The sequence below is a fragment of the Ascaphus truei genome, chromosome 3 (genome assembly GCF_040206685.1).
Source record: "Ascaphus truei isolate aAscTru1 chromosome 3, aAscTru1.hap1, whole genome shotgun sequence".
NCBI lineage: Eukaryota > Metazoa > Chordata > Amphibia > Anura > Ascaphidae > Ascaphus > Ascaphus truei.
Genome location: NC_134485.1, coordinates 40,714,043 through 40,732,073, shown reverse-complemented (window position 1 = coordinate 40,732,073; position 18,031 = coordinate 40,714,043). Strand labels below are relative to the sequence as shown.

General features: G+C 44.5%; 1 protein-coding gene across 1 annotated transcript; it reads right to left on the bottom strand.

The window, feature by feature from the left end:
- Positions 1-4,839: 4,839 nt before the first annotated feature.
- LOC142490632 (paraneoplastic antigen Ma2 homolog) lies at positions 4,840-5,703 on the bottom strand. The gene has a single exon (XM_075593050.1). The coding sequence runs from the start codon at positions 5,701-5,703 to the stop codon at positions 4,840-4,842; it is 864 nt and encodes a 287-aa protein (XP_075449165.1).
- Positions 5,704-18,031: the final 12,328 nt, after the last annotated feature.

Here is an 18,031-nt window from a genome sequence, read left to right as displayed (position 1 = left end):
CGTCCCCGCTTGGAATACTAGAACAACAACTGGCACAACGATTATATAATAAAAATGCATGAATACGTACAACGATACATTTCACACTCTATATAAGGTTATACATTTCACTGAACATAACGATAACTGACTTTACTCGATTGCGAGCCCACTGCGGAGCCTCATAATGGGGTGCCCCAAACTGATCATAGGTCATCCTCATTGGAGGCTGCCCAACTCTCTGGCTCCGTCGGAGCTGTTCTTCTGTCACTCCCTCGGGAGAATGACTATTATAGTCCTGAGGCGCAGCCTCTTCCCTGGAGGGGGTTACAGTCTCTACATGATCATTGGAAGGCACAAAACATGGACTCTGTGGGTCAAAAGTAGAATTCTCGGGAGCCACCGTTTTAGGCGTTTGTTTACCGAGCCCTTTACCCACTGCTCCTCCGAGAGATGCTCGTCGCATCTGAGGGCCCCTTTGAGAGGGTCCCTCTTGGGGGTCTTCATAGGCCATATTATTGTCAGTCTCTGGACCAACCTCTCACAGGTTCGTTTCTCCATCCAATGGAGTAGCTGGTATTTGGGCTCATCCTCTTCCACTTGTGGGATAGGAAGCAAATGGTTTCTGTGCCATACCTTTACACGGCCCTCAGAGTCCTTGATACGATAAACCGGGAGGTCAGGCATCTGCGACTCTACTTCATAGACTCCTTCTCGCCACCGGTCAGCCAGCTTGTGTTTTCCCGGTACGCCCAAGTTGCGGAGAAGTACCGCATCTCCAGGTCGAATTTCCCGATGTTTGACATTGTGGTCATAGCGTTTCTTATTATCAGCGTTCAGCTTTTCCGTAGATCTTTCAGCTTGCTGATAAGCCTGTTGCAGGTTCTCTTGTAGTCTCTGTACATATTTGAAATGAGTGGCGTTATGAACCCCATCAGTGGAGACCCTCAACCGTATGTCTACCGGCAGTCGGGCTTCTCTCCCGAACATCAGAAAGTAGGGCGAGAATCCGGTAGATTCGTGTCTGGTACAGTTGTAGGCGTGTACTAACGTTTCAACATGTCTACTACACTCAGTGCTTTGCATCCCCGTTAAGGTTCCCAGCATGTCTAGCAAAGTGCGATTGAACCGTTCGGGCAAGGCATCTCCTTCAGGGTGGTACGGGGTGGTTCGGGATTTGGTGATATGCAAGATCTTTAATAATTCCCGGATTAGTTTGCTCTCAAAGTCTCTGCCCTGATCTGAATGTAGTCTGTTGGGAAGCCCATAATGTATGAAGTATTTTTCCCAAAGAACCTTGGCTACCGTAATGGCTTTTTGGTCTTTTGTCGGAAAGGCTTGCGCATACCGAGTGTAATGATCTGTGATAACCAGCACATTGCAGATTCCCCGGCTATCTGGTTCAATACACAGGAAGTCCATGCATACTAAGTCCATGGGACCCGTACTTTTCAAGTGACCCATTGGTGCGGCTCTGGTGGGAATTGTTTTGCGTTGGATGCATCGGCTGCACCGTCGACAATGATGCTCCACGGCCTCTCTCATTTTGGACCAGAAGAATCTATCTCTCACGAGTCCAAAGGTTTTGTCGACGCCCAGATGGCCATGTTCGTCATGTAATGACCTTAGCACCAAATATTGTAGCATTTTAGGTAGGACCAGCTGCCTTCTACTTGGATGATTATGATAATCCACAACTCGGTATAGTAGATTGTCCCGTATTTCGAATTTATCTGCTTCTCTCATCACATCGCCAGTGGCGTGCTTGAGTAGATCGGTACGATTTCTCTGGATAGCGTGGTGGATGGCGCCGGCTATCAGGTCACGAACCTGGTAATGCACCATATCTTTCCAGGATATGAGTTTGTCAGGAGTGATGTGCATGCCGCTGGGGTCTCTGTACGCAGCCGGGATGGTTTTGGACGCACACCCTAGAGAATCCGCCACCCTTAATTCGGAGAATGCCACTTGATCATTAACTATGGCTGCGGTGCAGCACATGGCCCGCATCCCGGGACCGGGGATTTCTTCCCATTTATCGTCATCGGGGGTGGCGACCAGCCACGGTCTTCTGGATAGGGCATTGGCTCCCACATTCAGAGGGCCCGGTTTGTATTTCAAGGTGAAATTGTAGTTGAAGAGTGCGGCCAACCAACGATGACCAGCTGCGCCCAGTTTAGCTGAAGTCATGATGTACATGAGGGGTTTATTTTCCGTTTGCACCTCGAAGGTAATTCCATAGAGGTACTGTAGTCATGAAGCTTATCCACGATGGCCCACTTTAAAGCGAGAAACTCTAGCTTATGCACTGGATAGTTTTTCTCACTGGGCGTCAGACTGCGACTGATGTAGGCTACCGGTCGTAATCCCTCTGGGTGTTTCTGATGTAGTACTGCCCCTTGTCCGCTGAGACTAGCGTCTACATGTAGGATATAGGGTTGCTCGGGGTCGGCATAGGCTAATACCGGGGCAGCCGTCAGACTCTGTTTCAGGTCCAGGAAGGCCGGTTCGTCCCGTGTCTTCTGGATATATTTTGAGAAGACTGTTGAGGGGCTTGGCCCAAAGAGAATATCCCTCCACAAATCTACGATAATATCCGCAGAACCCCAAGAAAGAGCGCAATTCTACCACATTATCGGGTCGCGGCCAGCTTACTACAGCTTCTATCTTGGCGGGGTCAGTGGCTATTCCCTCGGCGGACACGATGTGTCCCACGTAGGTCACTGAGGTCCTACAGAATCGGCATTTATCGAAGGACAACTCGAGTCCCTCTTGGGCGAGATGGTCGAGTACCTTCAGGAGCCTGGTCTCATGTTCCTCCAGTGTTTTGCCGAAAACGATGATGTCGTCCAGATGCACCAAACATTCTCTGGGGTTCAGGTCTCCCAAGGTTTTCTCCATCAGTCTTTGGAAGGTGGCCGGCGCTCCACAAATGCCCTGTGGCATGCGGGTGAATTGATAGAATCCCAACGGACAGATGAATGCAGTCTTCTCTTGGTCCTCGGGGCTCATGGGCACCTGGTAGTACCCGGATCTTAGATCCAACACACTAAACCATTTGCTCCCATTGAGGGCATTCAGGATCTCTTCTATGCGAGGGAGATTATACTGATCAGGAATCGCGAGATTATTCAAGGTCCTATAATCCACTCACAGTCTCACAGTCCCATTCTTCTTCCTAACCACCACGATGGGGGACACATAGGGGCTCCTTGACTCCATGACGATCCCGGCCTCCTCCATTTCGTGAATCACGGCCCGTACATCGTCTACGTCCCTAGGGGCGATGCGCCGGGAGCGCTCACGAAAGGGAGTTGTGTCATTTATCTGAATAGTGTGCTGGGCACTGCGACTGCACCCCACATCCATTTCACCAGTAGAGAAGACGTCACGCCTGTCGTCAAATTGGCCCCTTAATCTCTCTCCATTGCTCGGGCAGCCCGGACGACCCGAAGTCGAATTCTAGCCCTTCTGTGGAGCATCCAGCTTGGGCGGTTTTGACCTGGACAGGCTCATCAACTAGACTGACTGGGTAGATCCGACCCAATTTTTGTCCAGCATCTATAGCCATGGTGAAGGGGGATAGGTTCTGTACCAACACATAAATGCGAAGAGGAATGGCAGCGGCCCAATCCCGAAACTCAGGTACTATTCAGTATCCTCTTCGGGCGTCTTCTTCCGGAGTGCTCTCCAATGAGAAGAGATGCTCGGTGTCTGCACGCTCGGCATATGAGCACCATGCCGGCATTCTCTGTACTGCTCCCGGCGGAATTTCCATTAGGCCGGCTCTGCCGCAGAACAACAGCCCGTAGCTCTCGGGGACCGAGGCCGGGGGGTCCCTGCCCACCTGAATAAGCTGCAGTTGAAGACTGGTCATAGGCAATTCATTTGTCTCTTGCAAGTAGGCCTGGATAACAGCCTGCACAATGTCTGCATTAGTCCCCAGCATGATCAGATACTTGGGCAGGTCCTTGGGTTCCGGACACATGAGGGCGTCCACGTTCATGGGGTGTGACTTCCCGGTATTGAGCTGCTGAATATCCAGAGACACCGTCACGATGCCATCGATAGGGTAGTCTTCATTGCTCAGGTCCCTCACTTTTATATGTTCGGCCGACTTCATGGGCCTGTTCTGGAGATGTTGGTCGTAGAACCCTCGATATATGATGGGCACTTGTGACCCCGTGTCCAGCAAGGCTGAGGAGTAGATGCCATCCACTAACACGTGTATGAGGGCCACTGGTCCACTCGATTGTTCCAGTCTCGGGGACAGTCATCATCTCTGGTAGTGGTCAGAACTAGGTCATTTGTGGTGCGGGGCTCGGGAGGAGCCGGAGACTCCAAGGCCTCTCCGTCGGCGGCGTATACTCCACAAACCATGGCATTGGGCGTAAACTTCTTGGGGGAGGGACTCCGGTCACGGGATTCTCCCATCCGGCAGTCATAAGATAGGTGCCCCTTTTTACCGCACTTGTAGCATGACAGATCACAGGGCGGCATACGACGGCTGTAGGGGGGAGAGGTCCTCCCCAAGTATTTCGGCCACTCTGCCACGGTTTTGTCCGGGGGATCCTCTTTCTTCTCACTAGTTCCCTTACTCTTGGGGGTGGAGACCCCTTTTGCTTTCTGCGGAGAATGAAGCAGTAGATGAGCCTCGTGCTCCTTGACTTGCTGTAACAACTTCGTGAACGTAGGGGGGCTTCCTCTGGTGAGGTTATCACTAATCATGTTGGCAATGGGGTGGCTGGGGCTGGACCCCCGCAGGTATTGTTTACGGAGATACTCATCCATCTGTGAGGCTATAACGTACTTGTGGTGAAGTAGGGGCCCCAACGCTATCTGTACTCGATGGATGTAGGCTCACAAGTCTTCCCCTTCCTTTTGGTTAATGGCATAGTACTTGGCCCACAGGGCTCCATCATCTTCTGCCACGCAATAGGCCTCCGTCAAGAATTCGACGATCATCCGGGAGGTCAAGTCAGGATGTTGCTCTCTATGAATGCTGACCAGAGTGGACGCTGGGGGTCTTAAGCATTCCATGATGCATTGGCATTTGACCGCGTTGGTACAGGACCATTCCTCCATTACACCCCTGGTGTGTTCTTTCCACGGATCTATTCCGTCTTCCCCCGCCAGGACGGGCAGGGCCCCATAGAAAGCTTTCAGTTTCCTGTAATTTTGGGATTGTGTAGCCAAAGTTAGTGCTTCTACTAAGGGTGGTAAACTGGGTGGGGAGGCCAGTTGGCCTACCTTGTCGTTAAGTTTTTGCAGCATACCCCTACACAGTCCAGCTTCTTCGGACGCACTGGACCCCGGGTAACTAAATTCTGACCGACAACTACCCGGGTCACTGGCCGGGTAATTGGCAGAGGCGGGAGTATGACAATCTTCACCAAGCACATCGGTGGGTATGTCCCTGAGCGGGTAGACAAAGGGGCTTCCGCCAGGGGGGGAATTGGGGAGCTGGATGTATTGGGGAACGGAGGGCTCCAGGACCACTAAATCTCTGCGACAGTCAACTAGCAGGGTGTTCCACTTGGCATCTTGGTCTATTAGAACATCCACCAGGCGGGCTTTGGAGAATCCTTGTAGTTGTCTTAGGGCCGTTTGTAATGTCTCTAAGGGCCAGGCCATAGGAACTTGACTCACGGCCACCATGCGACGGGCGGGTGTTTGCATCTGCCGCGCCCATTCGCCCACGCTCTGACGCGAGGCGAGAGTCATTCTGGACAGGTGGCTGTGTGAATTTAGAATCGGGGCACCCCAGGTCTGCTCTCAGCAGCGCCTCCAAATGTAGCACTGTTTCCTATTGAATACAATGCGCTACTAATGCTGTTCAACCTGTTGGCTCGCAGGGCTTAAGCCTCCGCCACGGAGAGCCTGGGGCAACACATATGAATACCGATAACCTCATACCAAGTGCAGCGCCTCCACCTACGATGGCTCCCAGCAGAGTGGAAGTTGTTCCTCACAGGACAATAATGTAATACCACACACACAGCATATAAAATAACCAATGACTTTACTAATGGCAACCATAACCTTGCATATCATCAAACAGGTGTCCCTCCCTACTGGAGACACTATACTACTGTGTCTCGCAGGATGCAACCCCTTCACAGTGTACCCACACCGTATCCAGTTTACCCACACCAAAGTCCCCCCACCCCCAAAGTGAGGTATGTGTGTATGTGACTGCGCAACCACTATGTTCTGATCTTATAGTTGGTGCACTTATAGATGTTACCTGCCGAGCGCCGGGCCTGCAAAGGAACTTCACAAAGGATCCGACGATGAAGACACTCCAGTGATACCTTCCAGGGCGATCCCACCCGTTGGCGACTGCTGTGCTGGCCGAGGTCTCAGCCCAAACCTCTGGTATGGTACCGCGACAGTCTCTGGTGTTACAACTCTCCTACTGATACTAAGGGGCTGGTTCCTATCTTATGGCCTGTCCCTACATCCGCTTCACTCACGGTGACTCAGGGCCTAACTGGGCCGGGGGTATGTGGCCTAGTGTAGGGGCTACTGGCCTCCCTACACGCAGAGCTCCTTCTCCTTCCTCCTCCTGATCGGCTCTGCCAACGTGCTCCCCTGCGCAACCTCCTAACCCTTCCTTCCGCGAATACGCCCGCCCTATTGGCTCCCTGGTGTCACCTGGTCTCGCTAAGGCTCCTGGGACTCGCAGTCCCGTGCGCTCCACCCTATAGGAGTAGCTCCTGTTTCGCGGGCTCTCGCAACCCCTTACGGTGCATGCGCGACCTCTGCTCCCTCACCACCTCCACGGGCTCACTGCGCATGCGCGAACACCAAACATGGTGGCGCCCTATTCGCTCGGTTCACTGCGGAGCCTCCGATGTACCGAAGCACTCCCTGCATGCACTGCAACCTTCCCTATTCTCCCAGCATACGGAGATACGGGTAAACCTGGGAGACCTGGCTACACTTATAACATATATATCATGTTACTGGCTTGCTGACTAATTGTATGGGGAACATACAGTTAGGACCGGAAATAATTGGACACTGATACAACTTTTGTTATTTCGGCTGTTTACCAAAATAAATTCAAGTTACAGTTAAATACTGAATATGGGCTTAAAGTGCAGTCTATCAGCTTTAAATTGAGGGTATTCACATCCAAATTGGAGGAAGGGTTTAGTAATTACATCTCATTAATATGTAGCCCCCTCTTTTTCAAGGGACCAAAAGTAATTGGACAATTGACTCAAAAGCTGTTTCATGGACAGGTGTGGGCTATTCCTTTGTTATTTCATCATCAATTAAGCAGGTAAAAGGTCTGGAGTTGATTCCAGGTGTGGCATTCACATTTGGAAGCTGTTGCTGTGAACCCACAACATGCGGTCAAAGGAGCTCTCAATGCAAGTGACAGGGCATCCTTAGGCTTCAAAAAAAAAGAAAATCCATCAGAGAGATAGCAGGAACATTAGGAGTGGCCAAATCAACAGTTTGGTACATTCTGAGAAAAAAAGAACGCGCTGGTGAGCTCTGCAACACAAAAAGGCCTGGATGTCCATGGATGTCAACAGTGGTGGATGATCGTAGGATCCTTTCAATGGTAAAGAAAAACTCCTTCACAACATCCAGCCAAGTGATGAACACTCTCCAGGAGGTAGGCATATCATTATCCAATTCTACCATAAAGAGAAGACTTCACGAGAGCAAATACAGAGGGTTCACCACAAGTTGCAAACCATTCATAAACCTCAAGAATAGAAAGGCCAGATTAGACTTTGCCAAACAATATCTAAAAAAGCAAGCCCAGTTCTGGATCAGCATTCTTTGGACAGATGAAACTAAGATCAACCTGTACCAGAATGATGGGAAGAAAAAAGTATGGAGAAGGCTTGGAACGGCTCATGATACAAAGCATACCACATAATCTGGAAAACACGGTGGAGGCAGTGTGATGGCATGGGCATGCATTGCTTCCAATGGCACTGGGTCACTAGTGTTTATTGATGATGTGACAGAAGACAGAAGCAGCCATATGAATTCTGAAGTGTATAGGGATATATTGTCTGCTCAGATTCAGCCAAATTCAGCGAAGTTAATTGGACGGCGCTTCACTTTACACATGGACAATGACCCAAAACATACTGCGAAAGAAACCCAGGAGTTTTTTAAGGCAAAGAAGTGGAATATTCTGCAATGGCCGAGTCAATCACCTGATCTCAACCCGTTCGAGCATGCATTTCACTTGCTGAAGACAAAACTTAAGGCAGAAAGACCCACGAACAAACAACAACTGAAGACCGCTGCAGTAAAGGCCTGGCAAAGCATCACAAAGGAGGAAATCAGCATTTGGTGATGTCCATGCGTTCCAGACTTCAAGCAGTCATTGCCTGCAAAGGATTCTCGACAAAGTATTAAAAATGAACATTTTATTTATGATTGTGTTAATTTGTCCAATTACATTTGAGCCCCTGAAATAAAGGGACTGTGTATGAAAATGGTTGCAATTCCTAAACGTTTCATACAATATTTTTGTTCAACCCCTTGAATTAAAGCTGAAAGTCTGCACTTCTATTGCATCTCAGTTGTTTCATTTCAAATCCATTGTTGTGGCGTACAGAGCCTAAATTATGAAAATTGTGTCGGTGTCCTATTATTTCCGGACCTAACTGTACTATACTCTACATGTGGAATAAAAGTGCTTTTCTTTATTGTACAATCCCCAGTCCCCAATATATACAGTTTTCCCCCTTCCAGACATCAGACTGTTATTAGCTCTTTTCTGGAAGGGGTTACACAAAACATTTCATACACTGGCCAAAATGAGCCTCACAGAGGTTGCCATTACACATAGTATTGGGGCAGCCAGCCGGACTTCACCTTTATTATGGGAGACTGGATACCCCTACCGTCACAGTAAAGCCGATGGATTCCTTCATAAAAGCCTTTGCCTCCTCAGGTATGTTGAATGTATGAGAACCATCAGCAGCTCCACAGGATACATCATTGAGAAGTTATCTTGTAAATTCTTCTGAGTAATCCGGAATGTTTATCAAGTTATTAGTAATATGTACAGGGATCCCCAGCACACAATAAAGTAATAGAGAAAATATGACAGCAAGAAAATCAATGTATTAAATGTAATAGCAGCTACAACATTGACCCTGACCAAGGGTCTGGAGAGTACATCTCATGGAGGGAAACAATATAGAGGTAGAGGAGGGGAGGAAGGGGAGGAAGGGGACTGAAACACTAAACAATAACACAAAGAAAGGGAACAACGTACAATACATGTCAAGTAAAAGGAGATAAAATGTAAGGGTCTGTTTATGAACAGTACATCTATTTTGGTTCTTCTGGTGAGAGGTAGTAGGTTGAAAGTGTGAATACTAGGGAAGTACTATAGGCTGTTTTCAGCCTGTGGGAACAGGCATGATTAAGGGGCTTTTGGCTCCGAAACTTCGCCCCCCTACATTTTATCGCCTTTTACTTGACGTTGTTTCCTTTCCTTGTGTTGCTATTTAGTGTTTCAGCCCTTGTTCCCCTCTTCTTCTTCTGTATTGTTTCTCTCCAGACCCTGAGTCAGGGTCAATGTTGTAGCTGCTATTGCATTTAATACATTGATTTTCTTGCTGACATAATTTTGTCTCCATTACTTTATTGTGTGCTGGGGACCACTGTACATATTACTGATTTGCTTGGGGGTGAGAAGTTACCCCTTGTTCCCATGCAGCTTATCATTTATCTTGAATACGTACTTGGCTGTGGAGTGCTACTAGCACACATACACTTTGTTTATCAAGTTATTATTTTTATAATTTACTTTTGAAGATTTTCTGTAGACTCTCAATATATCTAGCCTGTTATGGAAATTGTACAGCTTTTTCACAATTCTGGGCCTGTTTTGGTTTTCTTTTTAGAGACCAACTCTGTGGCCAGGAATCATCAAGCTGCAATGAGAGGTATTGCACCACAGTCTGGGGATACCTGTCATTGACTTGAATTGTGGTATTATGCAGGTCTCTCCATGGCCTCAGGTAATTTCTCCACAGCAATACCTAGTCATTTTGGTAATTCAATGGAGGCAAAAGTGAGTAATCTCCATTTTCTATTAAGGTCTTTTGCAACCCTCAGTATTGTTTGGGAAATTTAACAGACTAATCCATGGTTGTTAACTTGGTAGAAGAACGCTGATTATTAATCCACCTGGTCGTTTCAGAGACATTTCTGCAGTTAAGACAGAGAGGATTTTTTTCATAGCTCACATTTACAGGCTAAATGTTAATTTTAGTTTCTGTAGCTCAATTAGTGTTTTGAAATCTTGTAAGGAACGTTGCCCCAGGGGCCTGAGCTAAGGCTATGGCTGATGCATTTTATCTAGTCAGCACATACCTGAAGTCCTCCTCATTATAATAGTTTAGTTACTTCAATAATGCATGCATCACTGTATTACTTTCCTTGGAGTTGGCCAACAACCAGTAAAGCACTTAAACAGTATGAGAGCGTTAATGCCAAATGTAGATATTTTAGACATTGTCCAACTAGAGACTGAACAAATTAGCTAATTCAAAGTACTACTTATTTAACATCTAACTAGTCTCAGGCACTGGAAGTGTAAAACATAGAAGCAACAAAATTGTTGGCAGATACAAACTACTGTACTTTGTTCACCCAGTCCCACAATTTTCTAAAGCAATTGTAAAGCCAGGACCCATTTATTCCATATATATATATATGAATTATTTTACTGTATTAAACCTGCCACCTCTGCTCAAAAGCTTTTCCATAAATCCACCATCCTTTCAGTGAAGAAGTATAATGTACATCTTCACATTTCCTTTGAGCATACAACCCTCTGGCTTAAGAGCATGAACTTTTGTTTTAGCGTTCCTCTTTCTCTGAAAAATGATTCCATCCTGTAACTTGGCAATATCCATTATGCATTAGCAAATGTATTTGAATATTTCATGCCAAATCTTCAGAAAACTGCTAGCCTAGATTTCTTTATTACAGAATTAGGAATTTTTGGATAAAGAAAATCTTTCATTCAAATTACGTTTCATTTGGATGGATTTGCTTTTCTCCAGGCACACACTTGGCGTAATAGAAATATTAGGACAAATACCAGTCTCAATAATCATAAATAGCATTAATTAGTTAAAGCCTTAAAGAAATCTGAATTTTTTTAACCAAGTTTTGACATGCTCAACTCTTCCAAATGCTTAATTTATTAATTCATGGATATGCCAAGAAAGTTAATCCGGTTAATTTACTGTGTAACACCATGCTATACTTTGTAATAATTAAAATATATCTTGATAAGTATCTCTTGTTGATGCAATACATTTCTTGCTATAAACAATGTATCCTTGCCTTGGTGGTGACACAATTTATGCTATTTCCAACATGGAGTCTAGCTTCTCCAGTTTAGATTTTGACCAACTACAAAAGAACTGGATAACTAATATGACTGATATTTCTTCTATTGATGCTACATCCATTGAACAGAAACATAGTTCTTTTGATAACATTGGTGTTCACTTGCGATTTTTATTATTTAAACAAAGTAAATTATGGTGAAATATCTGTAGTCTTGAACATTATCTGAAAGCCAAAATGATCCCACATGGTTTTAGAATCAAGCTCCTCCCTACCTGGGATTCAATTTAAGTGTATCAAAAGGTGGGAATCTGATTTTAATAGTTGTTCATCTGAATTAATGTCTTTGATTATTGTACCTCATCAAATGTTGTTGGATCAGAATTAGGGGCCTATTCTAGTAGCTGTCATAAAACATCTCGCTGGGCCTGTTACACTGCCAGTTTTGTCAGTGTAGTTATAACGGTATTCAGAAAGACTCTGAGGATAGCAAAATGACAAAACTGGCAAGGAGCATCGATGTAATATTTGCCTCTCCAAAAAGGCCTCATTCGTCTACCTGCAGCGATGTACTGCGATCTGGCTTGGGCATATCTCGCCAGTAATCACAGCGTTTTAATAACAATTGTAATACTAGTGTACGTGAGCAGGGTCTCTCCGGATCAGAACCGTGTTGATTTCAGGTCCGGGGAACCCCTGCTTCCCAAGATACAGGCCCCATTATGAGGTGCCGGTATCTCCTATGCATTTAAATGTCCCAGTCATCCAAATACCAAACAATTTAGTGAAAACATTAAACAGAAATAGAAAAAATAACAATCAATTGAAAACAAGCATTTGCCAAAAAATGCATTGCCTGTCACTGTATTTATCTGTACCCTAAAGGGGTACAGATTAATAAATTATCAGTCAACGGGCAATGTAAAGCATAAAAATCTGAAGAAAAAAAAGATATACATACATTCAATATTGATCTTACCTTTAAAAGTCTTCACCCTCCGAATTCTGGCGTATCAGGAAGCTCTCGACCCGCGACGTCATCCACTGCAATCCGACTCCATCCTCCTTGAAGATCAGCATCAGGTACAAAAATCTTCTTTCTATCTTCTTCTGTCATTCTATTCTTCTTTTCTTTATTCTTCTATCTTCATTAGTTGTAATCCAAAGTACCCCATGTTAAATCCAGCAACGAAAGTTGCCTCATCGCATTCTTGAGCTAAAATGAGACGGAACAGGCCTATTATAGGGCCTGTGTAGATAAGGAAGAACCGAGGTGCCCTCTTGTGCTTATTAACCAAATACAGATAAATGGTGCAAAAGTGAATCTATAAAAATATTATGTGCACACTGTGAACATTCATATATATGAATGTGATGTGAATAAGAGTAAAAATCAGATGTAAAGGTGATACACTGCTCGACCAATCAGAATCCTCCTTCGATCCTTATGGGGTGTTGATTGTAGAAAATAGGGAGCGCAGGATCATGTGAAAGACAAAATATGCATATAGTGCAATATTGTATTGATATAGGTGGGAGAAATAAGCTTGAACAAGAGATCAATGCTACTACTCACATGGCCTGGAGTATAAGCAGACCCATAAAGGTATCTTTAGAAGAGTACCCCTCTTCTCTCCAGATCACTGGCAGTGGTTGGTAAATTGTTCATGTGCTGCATAAAAATACAGTACAAGAATCTGTACTCACATATTAAAATAGTATCGGCGGCCAATTGTGGAGTGTAGTAACCGTGTGGACAGCGTGTCGCTTTGGATCCTTCTCTCGCGGGTCTTTTTTTACTTTACTATAGGGCCTGTGATGTCACATATCAGGGTGAGATGGTACAGCTCCAATCCGATTGGACGCGGTATCATGAGACTGGCTATTTTTTTTTTTTAAGGATGTGACGTCATCTCCAAGGGAGGTATCTGCCAATCAATGGGCAGAGGGTGGGGTACTTGTGCCGGGGTGGGTGGTTAGGCCTCCCGGGTGGGTAGCAGTGAGGGTGGATTAAACCCTTAATTACTATAGTGGTAATAACCGCTAAGGTGATTAAGGGGTTAGGGGCCATTGTATTTTTTCTTGTACTCTTGCTGCCAACGGAGGACATGGACCTGGAGTACGGTGATGAGGACACCCTTCATCATGGCAGAGGTAAGTAGAAGTTGTATTTACTTTATTTAAGCTGGCTGGCTAATGTTTGATTTTGAATGGAAAAATGATCTATTATCCATATCTGGATAATAGTAATTTTGCCCATTACTGTTCTGTATGTTTTGGGGGGGGCGGTTGTTGGGGGTAGAGGTGGTGGGTAGTAGGGTTTTTGTATTTTTGAATGTTTATTGTGGGTAGCGGGGATTGGTGAAGTTGGCATTTGGCTCTTGGTGATTGTTTATACCTACCGTGTGGGTATCAGGAGGGGTTAACCTCTTCATTACCTTAGCAGTATAAATCGCTAAGGTAATGAAGGGGTTAACTCCACCCACAACCCCACATGCAAGACCTAAACACCCACCAAAGGCCAAATACCACCTTCACCAACCCGCGCTACCCACAATAAACATGGCACTGGTAGTTAACCCCTTCATTGCCTTAGTGGTTAGCCGCTAAGTTAATGAATTTGCCTGTAAATGCATTTTTCATGCATCTGATTCATGCGTGGGGCCTCCAGTGCTGGTATTTATAGGTATTAGCTCCAGAGACCCCCGGCATCAATCCGATGCACGAAAAATGCATTTTTCTTCTAAGTTCCTCTCTCTCCTTGCCTCAGAAGCTTCTCACCAGCTGATTCAGCCCACTTATCGAGGCTTTCTGAATCGCTGTAGACATTTTTGGCTGATAACAGGTAAAATGCCTCGATAAGTGGGTTATGACTGCTACTAGAATAGGCCCCTAAATATTTTATCACTCATCTTAAACTTGGGCTTAGTGCTCTGGAATTTTACAAAGAGATTTTGATCAAAAAGGAATTAGATACATTTGAAAGTACTATTACTGATGTTAAAAAGAAGTTCCATAGACATTCCATGGATTATGTTAACCATCGGATTTATAATTGTAGACTTGGTGGTTTTAAGAGATTTAAGTCAAGAACACCAATGAATTATTCTATATCTGACTATAATTCTTCTGACATGGATATGGACAGAGTTTCTGTTTTGCAGAGGATACCATTTTTACGGGATCAACAGAATCGAGACTTACAGCCTGATTACCCCAAACCTAGAAAGTATAGCATCAGATGAAGCCAGAAGAAGATTAAGAAATCAGGGTCACTGGGCGTACAAACCCCAGATTTAGACAAGGTCATAGACTATTGAAAATGTCCAACCGGGAGCAGAGGGGTAGAGATCTATGGTTTCGGAAGTAAGCAATCTCTCAAAATACTCTGTTACTTAAATCTAAAGGTCTGTCCTTTCCAGGGGTCTTTCATCCCAACACCTACATTTAATACATTCACTTGTGTGGAAGATTGACATCTCTTTTGTAGGAAACGATTGCTTAAAAAACATTTTGCCTCTAATAAGGGTTGGACTAAATTATAAATAGACGCCATTGATGATATGGTATCCCTGCTCATTGAAGAAGACTGTACTGATCATGCTGAAGGGGTTAAACATGATATTCAATTTATATCAACCTTTACTTCTTCCTACCAGATGTGTCCTGCAATTTAAATGTTTTTGTAAATTGACAAAAGAGATATCACTATAGTGGACATGAAGAAGACACCTGTTAATAACCTCTTGGTTATTGGTTATGTAACCCTTTTAGTTACATGTGGTGGAATCGTTATATTTGAATATCTTCCATGAACATGGGATGAGAGCTGTTAAATTATTTTTACAGATGCAGGATTCCATTGCTCTTAAGAAACATGATCTGGTTCTGGACCTCCTTCAATTTATTCTTTCCCTCAGTTATTTTCTTTTTGATTATACATTTTTTTTTCAGAAAAGGGGAACTGTCCATCTGAACCAAGGTGAGGAGACATTACAGAGGCCTGCGCCGCTTCCCTGCCATTTCATTTAAATGCCTTTGGGAATTGTATTGGGAATCATATGGGACCTCTGAAACCCCACGCTCCCCCACAGGGGGGGCACGACTCCCAGTTTGCGCACGCCTTATATAGATGACTTTAAACCTTTTATTCAGCATCTAAATTCTAATAAGATTAATATTATACTTACATTGTCTAAATAATCCATCATGTTTCTTGATCTTAGAGCCAACTGTGTGTGTCAGACCTGTGTGCCGGCGAATAGCCAGGATCTTTAAAAGCAAAAAAATCTGCTCATGTGGAAGTTTGTTCTGGCTGCAATATTGCATGGAGCCTATTCACTAAACTACAATAAGTTGATTATAACATGGATTGGGTTGGAATTTTCCTACTGAACACTGGTAACTTTGTGTAAAAATGGTATTCACTGAGAAAAATCGAATATTTTTAGTGTTTGGTAAAAAAATGCCATACCACACTATCAATTTTGCTCCAACAGTCTGGAGGAGCTGCACAGAGAGAAACTGCATCTCCCTGCACAGCTGATCACCAGTTTACATTTTAATAGTAACCACCAAGGTAATGAAGGGGATAACCCCTCATTCCACTCTCCCGGGAGGCCTAACTATCCACCCTGGGGCAACTACATTGCTTCCAATGAATGAGCTACAAATATAAACAAACTCTAATACCATCCTAGCCCCTGTTACTAGTTTTAAGTATTTGGGCATATGGTTTGACTCCCATTTAACATTTGGGTTGCACATTGATACTCTGCAATCCAAAATACTCTGCAATCCAAAACCTATGCCAAACTAGGTGTACTTTGTAGGAACAATTACTTCCTATGTCTGCTGGTCAAAAAGCGCATCGCACAGCAGATGCTAGTGCTAATTATAGACTATGGGGCATAGTATATGGCACAACATCCCAAACTCACCTTAGCAAACTTGACACCCTGTACAATTCAATATGCCACTTTGTCTTCCAATGCACCTACAACACACATCAATGCGAAATTCTCAAAGAACTAGATTGTTCATCACTTGAGCCTAGGCGCAAAGCTAATCTTTCCTGTCTTGCCTTTAAATACTTTCTGGGCAAGTTACCTGCCTATTTGAACAAGCTCCTCACCCCTACCACATGCAGCACATATCTTCTGAGATCTGACTCCAAAAGACTGTCCATGGTCCCAAGGCTCAACAAAGTATCCGGCCGCTGCTCCTTCTCTTACCATGCAGCCCACAACTGGAACAATCTGCTGGAGACTCTCACAGCCGCCACCAGTCTACGTTCTTTCAAAACTAAAGCTGTCTCACATTTTAATCTAGTCTTTAACTGTTACATACGCCTATAACATTTATCATTTATTATATTAAACTGTGCATGCAATGTCATGTATATAATGTATAACCCTGCTCACTTAATATAACGACAGTACTGTCTGTATTTTTCCTCAGAACGCTGTGCCCAGGACATACTTGAAATCTCGCGGTAACTCTCAATGTATTACTTCCTGGTAAAACATTTTATAAATGAATAAATACAAGCTTTATCCACCATAGGTAGCGAGAAAAAAATGTGAGTGTTTAACCCGCAATTTTCATCTCAAAGTTTTGGGAATAGCAGTTGCTGGCAAGAAATGCAAGTTTGGGCATTTTTTGAGCTACTTGCTTGTAATAGCAAGAGCATAGCCCTTATTTTGGGGTTGGGGGGGCTGATGTAGTTATTCAGCATTACATAATATTGATATTTAGGCAGTGCAGATCTTTTACATTTCTATAAAGAATGTATGTTATGACCTACAAGTGGTATGGAATACAGCATGTTGGAGCACTGTCTACTCGTTGCATAGGTACGTTTCTGAAGAGAAATACACTTTTATATGTCAATTGTTTTAAATATATGTACTGTATTTAATAATGAAAACAGTTCAATTTTACCCCTTGAAAGTTGTGCTCCACATGTGTACTGTACTGTACTCCTGCCTTTACCATACCTACTGTTGCAGGTATGTCAAGGTTGTATCTTAAAGTAGCACTTTTAGTTTTCTAGATCAAGGATCTGACTGTTTCCAATATACTTATTGGTACAGTTGCTAGTATTAAGGGAATGAAGCTGTTTGTATTTTAGTATAGTAGTAGGGTGTCTCCGGAGCTGAACCGCATTGATTTCAGGTTCAGGGACCTCCTGCTTCCTGAGTTACAGGCCCTGTAATAGGGTGCCGGTATCCCTCTGCTTTGTTTAAATCCCCCGATCACGTGGGCTGTGACGCTGGTGAATTTAAGTATGGCCACATGTTTACCGGCACCCCAAAATGGGGCCTGTAACATGGGAAGAAGGAATCTGAAATCAATGTGGTTCAGCTCCGGAGACCCCCTGCTACAATACTGTATTATTAAAATAAAAACCCTGCAATTGCCTATTAGAGGCACGCAGGTAGAGTGACTGATTCAGTCTCTCCCTGACTGCGTGTGTATTATAGACAGGTGAAGCCAGGTAAGATTCAAACAGCAAGGACCCCCACTGTGTTATTCCGATGGGCCATTAGTCTGGCTCAGGGGTGGGCAACCTATTTTTAAATGTAGCCACAAGTATGGTGAACTAGAAAAGAAAATAGCCACACCAAGTAAAAATTGAAGTATTATGTTGCGCTTTCGTCATCTCCTCACCACCCTCATCATTATCATCATATCA

Excerpts from the sequence above, each read along its gene's own strand:
- LOC142490632 (XM_075593050.1), bottom strand. The coding sequence starts at position 5,703 with ATGACTCTCGCCTCGCGTCAGAGCGTGGGCGAATGGGCGCGGCAGATG.